The sequence below is a fragment of the Ursus americanus genome, chromosome 22 (assembly GCF_024610735.1).
Source record: "Ursus americanus isolate L20-20 chromosome 22, mUrsAme1.1.p, whole genome shotgun sequence".
NCBI lineage: Eukaryota > Metazoa > Chordata > Mammalia > Carnivora > Ursidae > Ursus > Ursus americanus.
The window spans coordinates 299,313-320,702 of NC_142148.1; the positions used below are offsets into that span (position 1 = coordinate 299,313).

General features: G+C 62.6%; 2 protein-coding genes across 3 annotated transcripts; one reads left to right on the forward strand and one right to left on the reverse strand.

Annotated features, from left to right (window-relative positions):
* Positions 1–531: 531 nt before the first annotated feature.
* RGS19 (regulator of G protein signaling 19) lies at positions 532–4,481 on the forward strand. The gene is given in 7 exon segments (XM_045794179.2): positions 532–1,473; positions 1,628–1,725; positions 1,917–1,973; positions 1,975–2,039; positions 3,274–3,348; positions 3,428–3,662; positions 3,744–4,481. Coding segments are annotated over 6 exon segments (654 nt in total). The 5' UTR covers positions 532–1,473; positions 1,628–1,695; the 3' UTR covers positions 3,936–4,481.
* A 668-nt stretch (positions 4,482–5,149) lies between these two features.
* TCEA2 (transcription elongation factor A2) lies at positions 5,150–13,283 on the reverse strand. 2 transcript variants are annotated; one of them, XM_045794213.2, is made up of 10 exons: positions 13,047–13,283; positions 10,023–10,085; positions 9,586–9,691; positions 8,458–8,548; positions 7,209–7,339; positions 6,910–6,966; positions 6,378–6,532; positions 6,164–6,310; positions 5,568–5,639; positions 5,150–5,371 (listed from the first exon to the last, which is right to left on the reverse strand). In XM_045794213.2, the coding sequence occupies exons 1-10, from the start codon at positions 13,116–13,118 to the stop codon at positions 5,363–5,365; spliced, it is 903 nt and encodes a 300-aa protein (XP_045650169.1). In that variant the 5' UTR covers positions 13,119–13,283; the 3' UTR covers positions 5,150–5,362. The 2 variants fall into 2 exon arrangements, with proteins under 2 accessions (XP_045650169.1, XP_045650177.1); XM_045794221.2 differs by lacking the exon at positions 13,047–13,283 and having other exon boundaries at positions 9,586–9,712.
* Between the last annotated feature and the right edge of the window lie 8,107 nt (positions 13,284–21,390).

The window sequence follows — 21,390 nt, forward strand, 5'->3', positions numbered from 1 at the left end:
CCTCAGAGGTTGCCACACCCCTTCCTTTCCCTAGAAGCTTGACCCCTGAGGGAAAGGCAAACTGTGGGGCTGCTGCTTCCCCATCTGCTTGCCCCGAGCCTGTGAGAGCCTGTGAGACCCGGTTGGGGGTCCCCTCCCCCATGATCTCAGGGCAAGCCAGGTAGCTGGTAAGGGGCCTCAGCCCCAGGGTACCCTACGCTTTGCCCCTAGATTTGGGTCAGGGCAGGGCCTCTGTGTGCCCGAGCCCGGGAGGCAGGGGTGCTCCAAGTGTACCCTGACACACACAGTCCCGTCATCCCTGCTCCAGGAGCTGTCCAGCCCAGGAGCACCCACCCTTCCCTCCTACCCTGGGAGACCCCAAGAGCCCAACACGGACCAAACGGGGATTGAAAGTCCACAAGCTGAGGGATGGGGGCAGCAGGGAGGATGATAATTACATGAGAAAATAAAGTGAAAGTAAGTCATGAGCCTCTGGACCGCCAACACCGGGGGGGGGGGGGGGGGCAGGGGGCAGGACTGGGTGGCTCAGGAAGGTCCTTGTCAGCAGTGCAGGGGAACCCCAGGCCCTGTGGGTCCTCACCTAGGCCAAGGTGGGCACAGACGGGGCTGTGATGGGGGCTGTGATGGGAAAGCGTTCAAAACTGCCCCCAGGGCATGGATTGCCCACCCTGGCGGGAACAATGGAATCTGTGGTTGGCCTCGCCCAGGGTGGGGGTGGGGGGGTCAGGCTCTTCACCCTGGCTTTGGGCTCCAGGGCCCAGTGCCCCCTGCACGCCTCCACCATGAAACGTGGATACAGACACTGAAAAGAATGCTGGCCCTCACCCCCTCCAGGGATCCCGCATCTCTAACCTGGGGAGCAAGACACCCCAACCCATTGCTACCCCCACTCCCTTCCCCTACTGGCACCCAGGCCACACTGGTTTCCACAGCCTGGTGGGGGTGGAGGGAAGGGAGGCTGAGAAACCCTGGATGTGGTATGGTACCAGCGGGGGTTGGGGCCCTAGGGGCAGCATCTAGGACCTAGGAGCCATGGGTCCCCAGGAGGCTCATGGCCCTCCTCCCCCATGCCCTGCTCCATTCCCCACACCCTCAGAAGGTCCTGCCTCACTCTTCTCCATGCTGCAGGCCTAGTCAGCTGCAAACAGAGCAGATCTGGACTCCTGGTGGGGAGCAACCCTCCCCACCTCCCCCACCCCCTACAGAAAACCCAGAGTGGAGGGAGCTGGGGAGGGGGTCTAAATGTCTGACCACCACCCTTATGCATTAACCTGATAGCCCCAGACTCTTGGGGCCCCCAGTCCCCTTGGGAGGGGCCAGGAGCCGGAAACCAAGAAAGAGGAACCCAGACTTCCGGCTTCCCAGGGACCGAGCAAATGGGGGTGTCCCGGAACCTCCTGTGGAGATCTTGTCTGGGGCCCCCTCCTCACTGACCTGTCCCTGCTCACAGGCCTGGTGTAGGCTGGGGCGGAGGTAGGAGCCTGAACAGAGTGGCCTGAAGCGGGGGGCAGGGGGCAGGCCCCTCAGGGCTCTTGGGAGGAGGGAGACACTCTCAGGACTCCTTCCAGGAGACAAGTGGCGGCTGTAGCCCCAGGTTCTCAGTGAGAACCTCCACCTCTCTTCTCAGACTCCCAGGCTGTGGTGAGGGTCCCGGAGCCAGCACCACGGAGCCCGGGCAACCTCCTCCACCCACCCATGCCCACCCCGCATGAGACTGAGAAGCAGGTGCACCACCTCCACCCCTGCCTCTGCCCCCCTTGTGGGAACCGGGGGCGGCGGGGGGACGAAGAGCTGGGAGGCTCTTGACCGCCTGGGAGGCCAGCGGGGGGGGGGGGGTGACCACCAAGGGGAGTCAGGGAGGAGGCGTGCGGGCCCCAGGTTCTGGCCTGGAGCTGAGGAAGCCCCCATGTCGCCAGCACGTAGGGCCAGAGGAGGCAGACCAGCCCCCCTCGATGTCCAGTCATGACGCGGCCCCCCCCGGCTGCCCCCAGCCGCAGCCCCTGCTGCCTGTGCTGGTGCTGCTGTTGTGGCTGTTCCTGGTATGTGGGGCCTGGGGGGAGGGGGCCTGGGGGGAGGGGGGCAGGGCCGGGGGGGGAGGGGCGGGCTGTGCAGACGTGGGGCCCCAGGTCCTGCCCCCAGACCCTCAGATGGCTTCCGAGGAGTTACCTCAAGGCAGGAGGCCTCTCATCCAGGGGCTGCTGGGCCCTGCTGACCCATGGCCAGTGCCCAGACCCCTCTGCATGTGTGGGTTTCATGCCTGGTGTGTCCAAGGGTGCGTCCGTGTGCAGGCACCTGGCCAGCCCACCGTGCGTGCACTCATCTGTCCGTGTACTCGGCACATGCTGACGCCACTGTGGCCCCGCCTGAGCTGGCCCTGGGTCCTACAGAGGGATGAGACAGAGCACACCCTACACACTGTTAGACAGAGGGACCCTGAGCGGGGACCTGGCCCGGGGACAACAGGGATGAGCTTCCAGAGTAGTCTGCCAGAGGGCGGGTGTGGGACCCCCAGGTGGCAACGGGGTCCTGTAGGCCTGGGGGAAGCTGTTGGGAGTTTTCAGGTCTGACAGAGGTCTGGCCCTATTCAGGCTTCCAGCCCGTGGCTGCTGAGTAGACGGCCTCAAAGGGGTTTCCGCGGACCCGTGAGCAGTTTCAGCCCTGAGACGGGAGAGGGGGGCCATGAAGAATTAGGACACAGTAAGACTTTGGCTGTGCAGGCCGACGGAGAGTTTGGTAGGGTAGGGTAGGAGAGGAACAGAGTTCTGTCTGGCTGCTTGGGTTTGAGATGTCCGTTACACGTTTCGGTGGCCCTGGAGGGGGATCTGGCTGGAGGCATGGCTATGGAAGCCAGCACTGACACCGCGTGAAGAGCCAAGGGGGGGGAGAACGGTCCCTGGGGGAGAATCAGCAGGCACACACACAGGCTGGGGCTTTCCTACTGCATCACTGAGGCTCTGGGAGACGGGTGGCGGCCGAGGTCAGGCCAGGGAGGTCAGGTCAAGGAGGCACACAAGGCATCGGTGCAGTCCCAGAGGTCTCCTGAACACCCCTGAAACAGCCTCGGTCCCAGGGAGAAACGGGAGGGCTGGTGGGCCGCAGGTGCAGACGCTCCTTCCCTGGAGGGCGTGGAAGGAGCAGACCCCAGAGCCTCCCGCCCGCAGCGGTTTACGTGTAAGCTGAGAGCCCCACGCCCCGCGCGTGTGTGTGCGTCACACGTGCGCACCAAGGCCAGGGCTCCCCGGAGGCCGCTGCCACCTTTCTCTCTGTGGGTAGGAATGAAGAGCGGCGGCGAGCGTGGCGGGCCTCCCGGGAGGACAAGCGGCAGCCTCTCCCCAGCTGCGAGGCATGGTAAGTGTGGCCGGCCGGGCGCGCGCGGTTCTGGGTGGCGGGGGTGCGGGCCTGACCCGGCCTGGCGGGGTGCCCACAGCGCCACGCCGAGCCCTGAGGACGTGCGGAGCTGGGCGCAGTCGTTCGACAAGCTGATGCACAGCCCGGCGGGACGAAGCGTGTTCCGGGAGTTCCTGCGCACGGAGTACAGCGAGGAGAACATGCTCTTCTGGCTGGCCTGCGAGGAGCTCAAGGCCGAGGCCGACCAGCACGTGGTGGACGAGAAGGCCAGGCTCATCTACGAGGACTACGTGTCCATCCTGTCCCCCAAGGAGGTGCACCGCCGTGGGGACCCGGGGCGGGGTTGGGGGCTGGGGCCACGCCCTGGGCCCTGACCCCGGCGTCCCGTCCCGCAGGTGAGCCTGGACTCCCGGGTGCGGGAGGGCATCAACAGGAAGATGCAGGAGCCGTCCGCGCACACGTTCGACGACGCGCAGCTGCAGATCTACACGCTCATGCACCGCGACTCCTACCCCCGCTTCCTCGGCTCCCCCACCTACCGCGCCCTGCTGCTCCGGGGCGGCTCCCAGTCCTCCCACGAGGCCTAGGCTGCCCCCACAGCCGCACAGACGCGGCACCCCTCCGGTGGGCAAAGACTCGGTTATCCGCGCAAGCATGTGTCCGCAGGTGTCCGGCACGCCCGCGGGGGCCCGGCACCCCTGGGGCAGTCCCAGACTGGAGCCCCCTCTACCCAAGGGACCTAGTACCCTGAGGTCCTGCTAAGGGGCAGGTGTGCGGCCCCTCCCCAACCGGCTCCCCGCTGGCTGGCCAAGCGCTCCTGCTGGGGCTCCTGCCTGGGGAGAGGGACCCTCCCAGGAGCTATCACGGACCCAGCAGCTTCACTTGGGCCTCCTCCCCAGGCAGCGGGGGACCTTGAGAAATGCCTCTGATGGGAAGTAGAACCTCCGTATGGCCTAGTTGTACCATAGCGGAGACCCTCCGATCAAAGCTGTCTGCATCCCCATCAGACCCAGAACCTCAGAACTAGGCTCAAGGCAACAGGAGCCAGTTTCTTTTTTATATTTTCATTAATTTTAAACCTGGAAACATGTCCTTACTGTATTTTATCAAAGAAAGAAAAGGATGTTTTCATATTTCTCTCTCTTCCTTCTTCATTCAAAGTAGGATCTTATTATTGAAGATATTTTTAAAGCAAACATCTCTCCTTTCTTTCCACATCTGGGGGGAGATTCGAGGAGAAGAACCGTCCCAGACCTAGTGCAGGGAGCAGAGGAGACCCTGCCCCAGGGAGGGTGCCAAGGCTAGGGCAGGACGCTGATGGGGTGGCCTCCACGAGGCACGCGCTTGCCCTCTCATTGCCCAAATTTCTGGGAGGCAAAGCGATTCAAAGCTGTAGCAGGTCTAGTGCCCACACCATCCCCTCCATCGTCAGGAGCAGAGGGTCAGGGTGAGGACCCAGACGTGGCCTCCTGCCCATAAGCCCTGGACCTGAGCTACGGTGCCCAGGGAGGTTCGGGAGACTCTGGGTCCTCCGTGTGCCGAAGGCCCCCTCTGCCCACACCCGTGCTCTGTACCCCCAGCACCTGCCCCTCGTCCACAGGCACACCCAGGCAGAGTCAGCCCCCAGTGTTCTGAAGACCCACGGGCTCTTCCCCCACCTCTGCTCCATTGGGGCCAAACCTAAGTGTCACCCGATCCCAAGGAGGGGGGTCATCGTACCCCGTGGCGGGGGGGGGGGGGGGACCCAGCTCACAGCACAGACCATGCGTGGTCCACCAGAACCAAGGGCCGGAAACAGCACAATGGCAAAAAGAAACGTTTAATGATTTGGGGGAAAGAGGAAGAAAGGTGTACTGCAGGCAAGGTGGGGGAGCAGGGTACACGGCCCTCTGGGGAAGTTCAGGTGGGCACAGGGCGGATCTCGAGAAGCGGTGTCTGTCGACAGAGGACGCAGGGAAGGCCGTGGCAATGTGCTGGCCACAGCCCAAGGCTTCAAACACGTCTCAAGGAGGGCTCAGCAGAACTGCAGCAGACAGAGGAGAGGCGTCCGCCACATGGGCTCCAGGACCCCGCAGGGCGGGAGGCAGAGCTGGGGGCTCCACCCACGTGCTCTGAAGCCCCAGGAGGCTGGCTGGGCATGGCTGTCCCCCATCTTGTGTCACATGGGTCTCACACCTGGGGGGTTGGAGACACCCACCTCCAGAGAAGGCCCCACATACCTTCCAGCGATTTCCACACTCATTGCAGACGACGAAGGTGGTCATGGGCTCATCAGAGCTGCGGGTCTGCACCTGAGAGGTGAGAGGGGGCCACCCCCAGCCCAGGGACTCAGCCACTTGGAGGAGGAGGCCCCGAGATGCAGGTCTTTCCTGGAGTTACAACGTGGGGAAGCTACCCATATCCTCAGGCAGTGCTGGCGTCGTAGCTCCTCACCCCCTGGGTGAGCCGTTCTCCCCTTACCAGGGACCCCTCACCTATCTTGAGGTCCACATCAGTGTCCGCCTCCATGGGTCTGAGCATTGTCCTGTGGCCACTGCCAGGCAGCACAGCACACCCACCCACCGGCCAATATTGGGGCCCCTCCATGCTGGGGGAGGCCGGGCCCCCGATTTTAGTGCTCAGAGCAAACCACTCCGAGACGCTGCTTACTGGGCACCAGGGGTGCAGGCAAGGGAGGAGGTCCCAAAGCCGACTCTGGAGTCCTGGTACCATTCATGGTGCGTGTGTCCAGGGCTCAGTGGACCCGGCCCCCCAGCCCCGGGGCAGGGGCAGATGCAGGCTCCAGGGAGCGTGCGGCCAGGTGACCGGGGCGCACCTGCGTGTAGGTGCAATTCTTCCTCCTGCACTTCCCGCAGGTGAACAGGTCCGTCTGTGTGCCCCCCGTGCGGGCCATCTGGTGCTCTCGGATGGCCTCCTTGGTCATCGCCTTCCGGATCTCCTTCAGCTCGTCACTGGCCATCTCCTGGGCAAGGAGCCATGGACTTGCTGCCGTGCCCAGGGAGCACCCCCAGCCCCGCAGCAGGACTCACCTCCGAGGTCATCACCGCGATCTGCTGGGGGGTTATGACGCCACACAGCACGTTCCGTCGTAGGTCGGGGTTCTTGGCATCCTTCAGGTTGGAGATACGGCTCCGCACACGGTTCTTGTACTTCATGTCCGTGTTCCCCACGTCCCGGAAGATGCGTGCCGGTGTTTAAGGACCTATCAGAGGCCAGGGCTGCTGCCTTTCACCCACCCCATGGGGCCAGCCAAGGGAGGCCGGTGAGGGAAAGGGGACCCCAGCAACTCAGTCTGCCCACCCACTCCTGGCAGCGAGGGGAGGGGCTGCTGAGTGGGGCCCCCACAGTGGAAGCCCGGCTGCAGGTTCAAAACCCCACTGACCCAGGCCCCACCAGCAGGCAGAATCAGTCCCCCAGCAGGTCCAGGGAGGGCCCTCCTGGTCAACTGACCAACCGCCTAGTGAGGGCGCTGAGGCCATGGCCACCAGGGGAAGCCGGGCCTAGCTGTCCTCACGACTCTACCAGAAACCCCCAGGCCCCAAACCCCTGCATAAAGGATATATTCCTCAATCTGGGCCGACAGGCCCTCGCAGTCCGCACCAACGGCCATATAATCACCTGCAAGAGGCAGCCCTGACTAGCCGCTCCACTCGTTGCACCCCACTTCCAGCCTGCCCAGCACCTGAGGCCCAGGATCCAGGTGCTCCGGTAACCCCAAAGACCCCCTGCCCCCCACCTGGGGTCAGCTGCAATGGGCTGGGGGAGAGGGCTGTCCCTGAGATCTCTCTGAACTCAGGCCTCTGTGGACAGGCAGAGTCCAGGCCACCCCAGGACTCGGGGTGCATGTCAGGGGCGCTCACGGTCTGTCTGCAGGGCAGCGGTCAGCATCTCACGGCACTTGTTACGCACGGCATCGCAGGTGACCGGCACCGGGGGAAACGTAGTGATCCTTGGGGCCGACGGCATCCTGGGCAGCTCTGGCCTCTTGCGGCTGGAGAAAGACAGGCCCACTCAGGCCATGTGCACCCCCATGACACACAGGTCCCCAGAAAAGCCAATGGCACAGCCACAATCCCCCAAATCCTGTTTCTTCTACCTCGACGGCAGCCCATGGTCCTGCCCCCCTGCAGTCCGGCCCAGCATGCCCTAGGGGTCTGCCCAGTTGGCCAGAGGCAGTAAGGCCCATCAGGTGGGGCATACTTTCCAGATGAGGGCACCACGGGGGCAGTACCCCCGTAAGGGTCCCTGCCCTCCAGGAGGCCAGAGCACAGGGTCACACTGCTCAAGACCAGCGGCCGTTCCAGGGAAAGGCAGACAGTGTTGGGGTTCGCCCCATCCAGCATGGAGGCCTCTTGAAGGGCTGGGCACTCCCCACAAGCTGCCTGATGACAAAGTCTACCCAGCCCTCCCCTCACACCCCTGCGTCTCATGACCCCCACATGAGTCAGGGGGAGCAGGGGTCTCCCGGGGGGAAAGGAGCAGACAGGTAGATGAACCCACAGCCCTGCACAACTACACTGAATCTAGAAGTCAGCCTTTGCCGGCCGCCCACCACCTCTGCCCAAAGCAGCCCATGGGCCACAGCCTGTCCCTGTGAGGACCCCGTCTCCATGACTGCCCTCCCTAGGGCCGCAGCAGTGAGGCCTCAGTGCCCCCAGAGCTCGCATCATGCTGTAGCCTGGGGCACCCAAGGGGAAAAGGCCTCAGCAGCAGTGTGACCCAGGCTAAGGGCGCTGCTCAGCCAGAGCTGGCCAGGGAAAACCAGACCCCGGGACACGGACGTGGAGCTGTAGGATGGCGGCACAGGGCTCCCACATGGCTCTCCGTGCAGCCGGGTGGACACAGCCTCACCCACAGATGGTTGGGGCTGGAAAGACACAGGGTCCAGAGGAGCTCTGGAAGAGAATTGAGCAGCAAGAGGCCCAACCAGGCCAGGCACGGCTCCCGGGGGAAAGTCCCTCCCGAGGAACTGAAAAGGCTGATGTGTTCCCTCGGATGGCCTCAGCAGCCCCAGGGCACAGGGAATCCTGCACTTCATCTGCCGAGCGAGAGGGACAGGGGTCTGTGCTGGAGGCAGGAGGGCGAGCACCAGTCTTCCAGATGCAGTACCTGGAGTCCTTGGCCTCGGTGGCCTCCTTCGAGGATGATGTGGGCAGAGGCCCGCCCCTCCTCTGCTCCCTGGCTTTGGCATCTGACGCATCTGCAGGTGCCAGGAAAGGGGGAGGCTGGCTAGGGGAAGGCGGAACCAGAGGGCAGGGCCAGGCCAGGGAGGGGAGCAGATCACCACCAAGGCACAGCCTCAGTCAAACCACCAGCCCTAGCCCACCCGCCCTAACCCCACCCGAGCCCCCAGTGCCGAGCCTTCTACACGGGGGCCCTCTGTCCTTCCTCCTCAGAAGGTCCCAAGACAGCCCCCACACCCCTTTCCTACCCAACTCAAACAGGCCACCTAGGAGGCCTCTCTGGGGTCTGCCATCCCATCTGCCCAAAGTGACCCTTGAGTCCGGAGCCCACTGAGTGACAGCTCCCACAGACGAAGTGTTTGGACGTGGACAAAACCAGGCGTGGTCATTCCCCAACTGGACCTTGGGGGTCACAGCGAATGGCCCTCCACCGAGCACATCCCCCACAAGGCTCCTGAAGCCTGAGCATGTGCTGGGGCCACTGGGTGAGGCGCATTCCCCACACCACCAGAATAAACACACTGTCCTACTCCCAGGCTATGGCCACAGGACCAGAGAGACCCAGGACACAAAACTCTATTTCGCAAGGGTTTGGACAGAGCCCAGGAAAGGCTGGGAAGGGAGGGGGGCCTCAGGGTCCCAAGGTGGGCATCCCTGCCACCTCCACTGCCCCGTCCCATCTGAATGCCTATGCCCCCCTTCTCCTCCTCTCTCCCTTGCCCCCCAGCTTTCTCCCCTCCTCCTGTCCCCCCACATCTCCTCCGGCTCTTTGCCCTCTAGCCGCAATGACCCCTCTCTCTGTATGACCCCCGCCCACACCAGCTCCCTCCAGGACCCCCGGCCACCCTCGGTGCAGTCCTGCTACTGCCTTCAGCGTTCTTTTCTCCTTGCTCTCAATGGATTCCCTGTCGTCCCAGCCCCAAGCCTTCCCGGACCAGTTCTGGAACACCCCCACTCCCAGGGGGCCCTGGCTCAGGGACAGCACTGCCAGCACCCTACACAGTGCTGACCAGCGAGGGGCCCCAGCTCCCAGCCCGCACCGCCTGACCCGCACCCAGGAGCTTCTTCCAGGACTTGATGAGAGACTTGGCCAGCGCGATGACCTCCTCATCGGAGCTCTGCTTCCGCAAGGCGTTGACAGACATGCCGACGCGTGTAGACTACAAGGCAAGCAGCCTGGGCTGGGGGGATGGCAATGAGACCCTCCTCACAGACCCTCCGAGGCTCCCAAGGGGCAGGGGCTGGGTGCCAGCTCGTGAGGTAGATACCCCTTCCAAGGGCTACTGTCCCATATGTGGAACCTAGGAGCCTCAGCGAGAAACAGGGTGGGTTATCCTTAGATGCCCCTTTGTCTTCCTGAGCAACAGAAACAGGCAGGGACCGTCTCCTCCAGGACAGACATTTGTGTCAAGCAAGGCCCCGGGGCAGGGGCCAGGAAGCCCGGCCAGGTGCCCAGGAGCTGTCCCAGGCAGGAGGCAGGCAGGGCCCTACCTGCAGCAGGTGCAGCGTGACGGGCATGGCCTTCAGCTCCCGCAGCAGGTCCATGGCTCCCTCCTGGAAGGAGAAGGGGGACCTTCATAAATGGCTTCCAGGTCTCGATGGACAATGCCGCCTCCTCCTCTACAAGAGGGTGGGGGGGGCACAAGGAGTAACAATTTGGAGATCCACCAGGGGTCAGACGCCCAGGAAGGGCTAGAATGAGAAGGAAAGCGGCTTGGCAAACTCAGTCCCAGTGTTTTGGGTCACTGACCAAACCATGGCTGTGGGGAAACAGCTCCAAGGAGCGCAGCCCCTCCCCAGCAGGAGGGCCACACCCAGGTGAAGGTGTACCCCAGGGGTGCTCACTCCCCCGTCTCACGTCCCTCGTGGTGGGTTGGGCAGCTTCTCCCTGAAGTGGCCCACCCAACAGCCGAGAGGGGTTATCCCGGGCAAGGTCAGTAGCCCCTGCAGAGGCCAAACACTCCACTCCCATCACACCTACACCCACACCCAGGTTCAAGTCCCATGGCCCCACCCTTCATCAATCCTCCAGGCCTTGCCTTAACCCTCAGGCCAGCCACCTTCTCCTTCTAGACCCTCCCACCTCCCATGTGTTTCTTCAAAGCCCCCCCTCCGCCCCTCCCACCCCACACCAAGGCCATGCACAAATGGGCTCCTCTCTCCACTCCAGGCTCAGCTTAAGGTTCCCAAGTGTGAAGTTGCTCGCCCCAGGACCTTTGCACCTGCTGCCCCCACTGCCAGAAACACCTCCCAAATATCTACAGATTTGTACCCTCTGTCTTTACAGTTTATTCAAAGGACACCTTCTTGGCAAATCCCCTCCTACTTAAAACTGTGACCACACCCCATGCAACACCTCCATCCTCCTCCCCTGCTTTGCTTTCTTCAGATGTTTCCCTTAATACACTGATGTTTTAACGTGGGGGTCTTTCCCTTGACATAAAGGGGGCAGAAGGAACCTGACCCAACCACGCTCATGTCTTGCAGCCCAGGCCGTGGGAAGGGCTGGCCCTACGCTAACCACCCCCCCCCCCATCTGGGTGACATCTGTGCTCAGCAGTCCCCTGCACCTCACCCCCAGCAGGTCCTGCCCCTCAGGCTGTGCAGCCCTGTGTGACCTCCTCAGGATAAAAAGATGGTTGTCTGAGCCAAAGACAGTGCTGCTCACTGATCAGTTTTCTGCGGGCTCCACACCAGAGGCAGAAACACAATTCCTGACTTCCCAATCATGGGTCCCAAATCCCCGAAGGAGCCTCCCAGGCACTGGGACGTCTGCTATCTCTCACTGCCCATGCCACAGTACCCCCAAACCCTCTAGGCGCCTTCCTGGTCCAGAGGGTGGTCAACTCCCCCTCCTCATGCTCTGCTGTGCTTCCACCTGGATATACCTTCCCCCAGCTCTGCCTCACCCCACCCTGCCCTCCGTGGGTGACCCCACCTGGGGGGTGTTCTTTATCTCTTTCAAGAGAGGTAGCAGCTTCTTTCTCCGGTCATCTCTGGAACAGCTCTAGGTTGTTCCCACACCCTTTTCTGTGCTGCCCACGGCCTCCCAGGGGTGTGAACACTGTCCCTCTCTCTCTCTCTCTCTCTCTCTATCTCTGTGTGTGTGTGTGTGTGTGTGTGTGTGTGTGTGTGTGTGTGTGTAGGGGGCTGCTGTTTGCTGGATGAACAAATGAGTGGGAGCCAGCTCTCTTTTAGGGGCCAGCGTAGACCTCTGTCCAGAATCTGGTCAACGGGAACCCAGGACAAGCCTGCTTAACCCAAAAAAACACCCAAAGCTACCGGAGCAAGCAGACAGTCCTGCAGTGGCTGCCCAGGCATCTCGAGCCTGTGATCGAGCCTCTTCCAACACCCTAACTAGCTGCTCACAGTCTGGGGGGCACCAGGTTGTGTTTATTGAGCCTCTCAGGGAGCCAGCCAGGACCCTTCCCAACATCCTAAAGAAAGGTACCACCCACCAAGGATGCTTCCATATGAGGCTATGCTGAAAAGGGGCTGAAATTGGAACCCCATCTACCTAGTTCCTCTTAGAGACCACTGCACAGCCTCCTCCAAAGACTCACTGGCCACAGGACAACAGAGGCCGGGCAGCACAGTGAGCACAGCTGGCCAGGGGCTCTATCACCAGGCCAGGCTCACCCGACCTCCCAGGGATCTATCCCAAGGGTCTCTATGTATCTACCCACTCCCCGGTTGCTGCCGGCTGAGTCCTGGCTACAGAAGGGAAAGAATTTATTAGGGAAACCTGTTCTTGCAGGGCAGGGGCAGATACAAGGAAAAAAGGGGGCCTGTCCACCAGGAAAGGCCTCTGGCCTGCTTGTGAAGGGGGATGATGAGGGCCATCAGCCCCAGGCCGAACAGAGGTAAGGGAAGCGCTGTAGCTCTGGGGAGGAAAAGGGGGTCCAGTCTCACTCCAAACTCCTGCAGGCTGAGAAAGGACGTGGGAGGCCTAGGGTGGGACAGAGAGCTCTGAGTCGGGGATGAGGCTCTGAGGAGGGTCCTGGGGCTGGGGCTGGGGGTGGGGGTGAACCGTGAGGATGGCCAGGCTGACAAGGAGAAAGACACGGGGGGCGGGGCAGCCAGTACGAAAGCTCTGAACAGGCTGGGGCGTCGGCAAGGCCTGGAGGGCGGGACCGAGGGATGCTTCCGCTGGCCGGGCTCCGGTAGCGTTGGGGCGGGGGGTAGTCTGGAGTTAGGGGCAAGGAAGGAGACGGATCTCAGGTCTGCGGGGTCTCGGCCTGGTAGTTGGGGTCTGAGTCCAGAGAGGGCGGCTCCCGGGACCGGGTCCAGTCCCGATTGCGGCCTCTGCCGTGGGTGCGGAGTGAAGGGCAGGGCTGGCCCAGGGCAGGGGTCTCGGCCACCGACGGGGGTCTCCCCACGTCCCGGGAGTCTTTGCTGGGACGGGGTCTCGTCCTGCCCCTCGGGTGGTCTCCCCGACCCTGAGGGGGGCTCGGCAGGCTCGGCGGGGGTCGGCGGGGCGGGGGTCCCGGGGTCCTGGCGGCCCGCGCCCCTCACCGCACTCTTCTTGGTCACCATCTTGTCCAGCCTCCGGGCGATCCGCGCAATCTCCTCTTCCTTGCCCATCATCGCCTCGGGGGCAGGGCCCCCAGCGCCCGCCGCGCCAGCCTCAGCCTCCGGGCCTGGACCCCTACCCCGCTCGTCGCCGTCGCCCGCACCCGTCGCAGCCGACGCAGCCCTAGCGCGGGCGGGAGACCCTCCGTTCAAACCCCCGGCCCCCGCGGTCGCCGCGCTGCATCATGGGATATGTAGTTCCGGCGGCCGCCGCCTCGCGCTCACTCGCCCCGCGCTGGACCACAACTCCCAGTAGACACGCCGATTTGCATGGCTTCCTGGGGAGTGTAGTCCTGACGCGGGCTGGCGCCGGAGGCCGACGGGGCCGAAAGTCTCGCAGTCCCACAAGCCCCCGCGCGAGCCGGTTAGCCGGCGGAGGGCGCTGCGGTAACGCGAAGCAAGAACGTGCGTGCCGGAACCGACGCGACTCCGAGTTTGTCCGTCCCCCACTCTCCGCCCGGCAGCGGCCGGTGGTCCGACTACGCAGCACCCACAGAGGCGCATTCGGGTCTGTCTCCTGTCTCCACCCGCTTGAAGCCCTCTTCTTCCACCGGACAGCCGGACCCTGCGGGAGAACCGCCGACCCCGCCCCCGAAGCCTGCGCGGACCCCCTGCGCCCTCTGGCCTGAATGCTGGCCTCTGAGCCCGGGTGCGTGGTGCCCGGAGGAGGGAGGGAGCAGGAGACGGATGCGGGGGTCGGAAGGTGCCAGGGGACTTGGAGGGGCTGCGTGGGCAAGGCCCCTGCCTCCGGAGTCGGCTGCCGGCTGTGAACCCCGGGCTCTACACTTCAGACAAAGCACTGACCACTCTGTGCCTCAGTCTCCCCATCAGTGAAATGAAGATGGTAATATTGTCGGCCTCACAGGGCTCCTATCACAATGTCGTCGGTGGGTAACCCTCCACTGAGAACAGCTTAGGGGACACAGCATGCGCAGTTCAGTTGTCACCTTTGCCGCTGGAGATCCCTGGCAATGGCCAGATGGCACTCAGTTGGAGGGAGGGCCCTGGCCGGTAGAGGGCTGGGGAGGAGCAGATGGGCGGAGCTAGCGTCTCCTCCAGATGTCTGCCCCTCTTTAGTGGTTTGCTGGACAGGGCACAATTCTAGGGGAGGGTACAAGCCAGGGAATTGATGTCTCTAGTGCTGTGGGCCCCACCCCACAGTCACTGAAATTCCTGCCAAGTAACTGTGAGACCGGGTGGCAGATGGGATGACCAGACGACCTCGGCTAACCAGGCCTTGGACTCTGGGTGGTATTAATTAGATATGACTGAGCTTCCCAGCAGCCAAAGTGAAAAGGAAAACATGGTTACTTGTGAAATTACTTAGTAATCATAAGGAAAAAGCATGGAATTCCTTATTGGGAGCCAAGGTTTTCCAGGACAGAGGCCCACCTCATTTCCAGACCAGCTCTGGTTCTGCCCCTCACTGTGACCTGGGGCCATAGCTCTGACCTGTCCCAACCAAGCAAGTTCTTAGATGGCCAGAATCCCATGGTCTGAGCATGTGTGCAGCCTCTGAGTGTCTGACCACACCAGGGACACTGGGAAGCCGGAGCCACACATCCTTCAGCCCTGCTCTGGGCAAGCAGTGACTGGTGAGAACCAAGAGCTGGCTGGGCTCCTGCACAACAGGCACCAGCAAGACCCCCAGAGAACACATCCTCAAAGACTCACACTGGCCCCCATCGCCCACGGGGGCGCATCCATGGAGGCTGCCCAGCCAGGCCTCTGAGACAGACACAGTAAGCTGATTCAAGGATTTCTTGGAGCGAATTCGCCGTCATGCTGAAGACCTCCAACCGCCACAACCAGGCATCTTGGGACGCTGAGCTCAGCCATGGCTTCTGACAAAGCCTGGACCACAGGGTAGGCAGGGCAGACATGGCTAATATGGAGCAGAGCCCTCAGCCTCTCCCCTCCGGAGCAGGGAGGTGTGTGTCCAAGAGAACACAAAACAGCTTCAGGTCCCTAAGATTGGAGACAGAGAGGAGATCAGGATAGGCCTCTCAGGGGCACCTGGGTGGCTCAGTCAGCTAAGGACAGGTGTCTCAGAAGCATCTCCTGGTTGTCAAGAGGGTTTGTGCCAGACACCTGACCTTGGCCAAGGCATCAGTTGGGGCAGGGTCTGGGCTGTCAGCACAGCCCCCTGGGGCAGGTCACTGTCAAGGCCCAGCCTCAAGGTCAGTCCCCATCCGATCTCTCCACGGGACAGATGAGCACCAGGTGCTGGGGAGGAGGGCAGGCAGGCAGACACCCTGCAAAACCAGTGTGGGGATTCACCCTTGACCCTGCCTGGAAAGACCTGCTAATGAGGGACTGTCCCGCAGTCTGTGCGAGAGACTTAGTGTAAGGGATGCCTGTCAGTGTGGGGCTGCTTGAATGGTTTAAGCCACAAAGATGTGACTAAAGCATGACCAAGGAAGCTGGTTAAGAATGAGGCCTCAGGGGCGCCTGGGTGGTTCAGTCAGTGAAGCGTCTGCCTTCGGCTCAGTCATGATCCTGGGGTCCTGGGATCGAGTCCCACATCGGGCTCCCTGCTCAGCCTGTTTCTCCCTCTCCCCACCTCCCGCACCTGCTCTGTCTTTCTCTCTCAAATAAATAAAATCTTTATTTTAAAAAAGTGCTTAGGTTTCTATATCACACATTTTTTTGTTTATATCACACGTTTTAGGAAATATTTTGATAACTGTTTTACTGTAACTGGTTTCCTTTGTAACCCTATGAGCTTTACTTTCTGCACTGCCCCCATGTGCACCACAGTAAGGACATGGAGGAGAGGAGGCACTGTCCGCTGAGAACTAGGGCCCCTCCCCTATACCACCATAATGGAAATCCTGGCCTGCCTGCCTTGGACCCTTTCTCCGCCATGAGAAACTCGAGGGTCTCCACCTCCAGAGGCTCCAGGGATAGGCCGCAGAGACAGCTTGTAAGGAGCCTGGCATGTCCTAATGGGTCTTGTTTGAGGCCCATGAGGTTGCAGATGAACGGAGGCCAAGACACTGGGGCCCCTGAAGGATGACGGCCAGGAGGTGGGGGCCCCCCACAAGAGGAATGCCCAGCAGAGGACTGGGCTGTGGGAACGCAGTGGGGCATCCCAGGAGCCTGGTGATCCCAGGCAGGGCGGGAGATGGGGAAGAGGAGTAGACAGAACAGAGGAGGCAGGGTACTTCCAAGCTGGAGCCCTGGGGGCCACAGCTGCTCCCCTGTGACAGGAGCCCTGAACCCGGGCAGGTCCAGTCCTGCACGGAAGGGGTGTGGCCCCGTGCAGCTGAGTGGGAAGCCCAACGTCCAGGTAGGGTGATCCCTCCGCGAGGCCTGTGTGGCCCATGGTGAGCAGTGGCCTCTAGGTGGCAGGAAGGAGCCACAGACCGGCGGGCCAGCCAGGTGTCCACCGCCCTCCCCTGGGGGAGGTGCACTCCTTTCTGGCCACAGCTGTGAGGCCCTCATCTGTGGGGGCTGCAAGGGCTCCCACCCTCACCAGGGCTCAAGCTGGGGCAGCACCCCCCAACCCCAAAACTCAGTATCCCACCTTCGAAGTCCCTGGTCTGGGGGGCCCTCATGAGTTCATGACCCTTGGAACCTCGCTCAGGATGTTCACAGCCCACCCCAGACCCCGCACGGACCCTACCCAACCTTGGGAACGTCCTCCTCCAAGGAGCGGCCTGGGCCCCCAGACCATCCGGTACCCTCAGAACACTGCTTCCGGAGCGTAGCATCAGAACCATGGGATTCTCCTGGAAGGGATTTATGTAAACCTGGCCGTACCCCACCAGGGTACTCCCCAGGGCTGGGGCCTTCTAGACCCTACCCTGACCCCTCCGCGAATGAAGAATTTCCTTTCCTCTCTGATACCCACGTGCAACCCGAGTCACAGGGGAGGCAAGACGCTCGCATGTGCACGCAACGGCCGTACCCGAGGGTCCTCATGCACGGACACTCAGACCACCCTGGACGGTCCGTGAGCTGTCTGTTTCCCAAGGACTGCTCAGCTGGGAAAACAAGGCCTTCCATCCGCCTGTGCCACACCCCCAGCCCAGGACACATAAGAGCTGCTCAGTAAATACGTCTCACGAAGGAAGGACAAAACAATAGCACGCAGGGGGCGGGAAGGAAGGGACCCACACTCACTAGCCACCGCCCAGCAAGGGAGCCCCAAAGACAGGACCCACCCCCACACCCAGGGAGGGCCAGCTCAGGACTGACCCCCCTGCTGCTCTGGGTTGAAGGCCTGACACACAGACCCTCCTAGAACCAGCCTCTCCAGAGATGGGCCCAGGCAGAGGAGAGGGTGGCGGACAGAGAGCTGAGAGCCAGGTGGACCTGACAAGGTGGGGGGGAGTCAAGGCAGGGCCTCAGGGGGTTGGGAGACTGAGCTGTGAAAATGTAGGTATGTGGGCGGAGGTCCGGGGGCTCCTGGTTGGAGGTCAGAGGTGGAGAGTGATCAGCAAGGAGCAGAGAAGGAGCCCCCAAGGGGTGAGGGGTGGGAGACAGACTGCTCACCTTCCCAGACCCCCCCCCACCTGCCTTACTCCAGAATGCCCTCCCGGACACTCCGCAGGCCCGCCGCCTGGGGCCCTCCCTCAGTGCCCGTGGGGGTCCCATGGGGCAGCCCCCAGAAAGCAGAAATACTCGGGCCTGCCCTCAGGGGTCTCCCGTGTGGGAAGCCCGGCCCCGTCCTGGGGGCTCTGAGGGGGACACAGCCCTGACAGGGACCTGGGGACACCCCAGTGACACCCCCAAGGTCCACAACACACAGGCTGGACCACACCTTTGGCCCAGAGGTCTGCCCCTCCCCCATCCTCAGTCCGGAAACATCGGAAGCTCAGGCCATTTATTTTTCTATTTGCGTCCCCCACCCCCTGCCCGCCCAAAGCCGGCCGTGACCCAAGCAGGTCGCATCCGTGCTTCCTTTCTGGCTGAGGCAGGGGCCTCGGTGGGAAGGCCCGTGCTGCCCCACTCACATGGAGCCCCACCTTGCTTCCCATGGCCCCAGAAGCCCCCACCCACCCCCTGCTACCTGTAGGCAGCAATGCCCTGACCTGGGTACCCAGCTGTTTCTGCACCTCGTCCGCCTGACCTGCCAGCCCACCACGGTGGCCGCCAAGGGGCTGTGTAGGGCTGTGACCCCAGCCAACCCGGTTGCGGCTTCCCTCGGATCCTGGCCTCTGAAGTCAGACAGGGCAGTGACCAGGGACTGAGATCCAGCGGGAGCCCCTGTCCCACGCTCCAGCAGATACCTTGCTCTGCCGTTGCCGCAGCCCTTTCTCTGGGCCTCAGTCTCTCAGTCTGCAGGATGGGAAGAGCTGCCCAGCCAGGGTAGCGTCTTTAGGAAAGTCCCCAGCCCAGCCCATAGCCTTGGCCCGGTCCCAGCTCCCTCCCCCAGAGGCAGCACTTGGGGGAGGCAGGAGGCATCCCCCAGAGGCCAGCAGCAACCCTGGCGGCCTGCTCCAGGCTCGAACAATGTGCTTCCCCCACACAATTCCCAGAAATGCAGCCCTCCCTGCCCTGCCAGCCAGCCTGGCGGCCACTCCACCCTCCCCATCCCCAGGGGCCCTGGGCGGGGGTGGGGGGAGGTGAGGGGGTGGGGTGGTCAAGGGCCATGGGTGAAAGGAGGAGGTCTGACTCCCGGGGCATCAAAACCAGGGGTCCCTGAGGTAGCATCTCGCAGGGGTCCAGGCACACCAACCCTGCTGTCCTCCTGAAAACTACTCAGGGAGGCAGCTTTTGGCTGAGGAGCCAGGCCCGCTGCAGGAGCAGTCCCCCTCCCCTTCTTTCCTGGTGGTGAGTCCATCCTTCCTGAGCTGCCCAGGCCCAACTCCACACAGCAGCTAAGCTGAGACTGGGGAGAGCTAAGTCACCTCACACCCTCCTCTCCTCAAAACCCTCCCAAATCACCAACTATCCTTCAGAGAAAAAGCCCAAGACCCTCCCAGGCCTCACGGAGCTCCTTGTCCACTCCCTTCTGTACGTATGCTCCTCCCACACATCAGCACCCCCTCTCTGCCTCAGGGCCCTTGCACGTACAGCTCCCGCTGTGTCCAACACTCTTCTCCAGGTATTCCCTCATCTCTTTGACATGCTCCCTTCGGGGTTGGCTCAAAAGTCATCTCATGAAGCGACAGGCCACGAGCACCCTCGACACAGCCCCTCCCTCTTCCCCAACTGGCAGCACCATATTCCAGAGCACACACCACAGCCTGAAGCCCCATATTCTGACTTGTTTGTGGGTCTGCTGATTGTCTGTCCCTCTCCACCAGAACGGGAACCCCCTCCCCAGGCAAGGACTTGGGGCTGTTTTGTTCACTGTCTCCTAGAACAGAGCTGAGTTCATAGCTGGCACTCAATAACAAACAAATGAATGCATGAATGAATGATTCCTGCCCCGAGTGAGAAGGGATGGGTGGTCCCCAAGAACACAGACCTGCCCCCCAGCCCATTTGGCGGTCCCAGCTGTTGGACCATCAAAGCCACTTGCCACCAAAGCTCGGGCAGCAGCAGAAAAGAAACATACAGCTGCAGGGCCCGCTGGGGGCTCTGCTCCTTCCCTGCACCATTCCCAGGACAGCTGAGGACTGTCACCAGAGCCTGGCAGGAGAGAGAGAGGCCAGGCCAGCCCAGGCAGGGAGGTCAGGATGGGCACTGCCCCGCACACCCACGGCCCCCCATGCAGAACACTCAGACAGCCCCGCTTCTCCTCTTCCAAGAGCCCCTGAGGGGTGCAGGGCACAGCTCCTACAGGACTAGGACACCTGCAGACCCAGACCCAGGGCCCCCTGATTTGAATAAAGACAGCCGTGGCAGCAGCTGCGCCATGCCCAGATCCGGCAGCACGCGGGGCGGGGGCGGCAAAGCTGGGGGCAGGAGCTCCAGGCCCAGCCCGCCGGACGACTGGACAGACAGAGTGTCTGGCGCCCTCGCTCCCTCCTCACAGCTGTGGCCTTCCTTCCTGAGCTGGCGTTTCCTGGCTCCTCCCTGCTGTTGCCACGGAAACCTAGAGCCTGGTTCCCATGGAGCCCCTGCTGAGCCTGAGTGGGGCCCACACAGCTCGCAGAAACCCCCAGGACATACACGGCCACACCACGCCCCCACCAGGGCTCACAGAGCCCAACAGCCCAACACAGCGAGAACAACACCCTGGCCTGTGCAGCAGCCCTCGACACCTGGCACGTCACAGAAGTCACTCCTGCCGCATGGGACCCAAGGCTCCCCTGTCACCCCCCTCACACCCACAAGGCCCTGTGCCCCTCCACCCAGAGAAGCCCCCACCTGTTCAGTCCTGCCGGCCCCTGTCCTCGCCACACGCCCAAAATGCCCAAGTGACAGCACCACACCCACCCCCTCTGCTCAAGACCCTCAGCCAGTCTGACACCCCATGAGCCTACTGACCCTAGTTCCCAAACACCTAGCTCGGCGTGTCGCTCGGGTCTGCACAGCTGGCAAACTACCCCTGATGCCAAACCCAAGCCTTGTGACGGCTGCTGCCGTGAGCTCAGGCAGCCGTGCCTGCTCCCTCACACGTCCCCGCCCCCAACCACCTTTTCCCAGGAGCAAGGCCCACAGTGTTCTGGAAGCCCAGGGGCTCTGTGCACACCAGGCCCAGCACCCTGGGGCGGACAGCAAGAAGGCACCGGGCGGAGCATGAGTCCCAGCATCCACCTGGACCAGGCCCGTCACTCGGGGAGGGACAGGCACGCATATGCTTCTAGGCCATTGGGCGGCTTCCTCAGAAGCCCTGACCCCTGGACAGAGGTCGAGGCGGACCCTGCACCTTGCCTTCCTGCACTGCCCCAGCCCTTGCGGCGGAATCTGAAGGAGGAGCATCGGGACAAGGGCCAGGCCCAGAGCCCTGGTCTCAAGGACCCTGAGGGGTCTGAACTGAGCGGCCCAGTTCCAAAGCCCAGGTCTCAGGAGACAGAAAACTCCCCTCCACCTGGACCTGTGTCTGATGGGGACCCCACCCCCACCCTCCAGGACAAGGAGGGTCTGGACCCAAGGGACTCAGTAATTGGTCCCAGCCTCCTACTCCTGCAGCAGCCAGAGCTGGGTGGGTGGGAGCCTGTGAGGTCTGTGCCCCGGGCAGCGCCTGGGAGGTCTGCCACTCCCAGAGCCCAGCCAACCCCCACCCAGAGCCACCGACGGGACCGCCCAACATCCTTTGCAGGCTTCACCCAGAGCCTGGGGGTCTGGTCCTAGCTGAGCAAGGGAGTGGGTGGAGGCCAGGGAGGGCAGTGTCCACTCAACACTCAGCCCAGCCCCACACTTGCAGAGAAAGCTTGCCCCTCTACTC

Bases quoted from the DNA above. Each gene is read 5' to 3' on its own strand.
- TCEA2 (XM_045794213.2), bottom strand. From the start codon at position 13,118: ATGATGGGCAAGGAAGAGGAGATTGCGCGGATCGCCCGGAGGCTGGAC. The intron at 10,086-13,046 runs GTGAGGGGCGCG...TTCTCCTTCCAG, and splicing joins TGGTGACCAAGAAGAGTGCG to GAGGGAGCCATGGACCTGCT. The intron at 9,692-10,022 runs GTAGGGCCCTGC...CTTGCCTTGTAG, and splicing joins TCACGCTGCACCTGCTGCAG to TCTACACGCGTCGGCATGTC.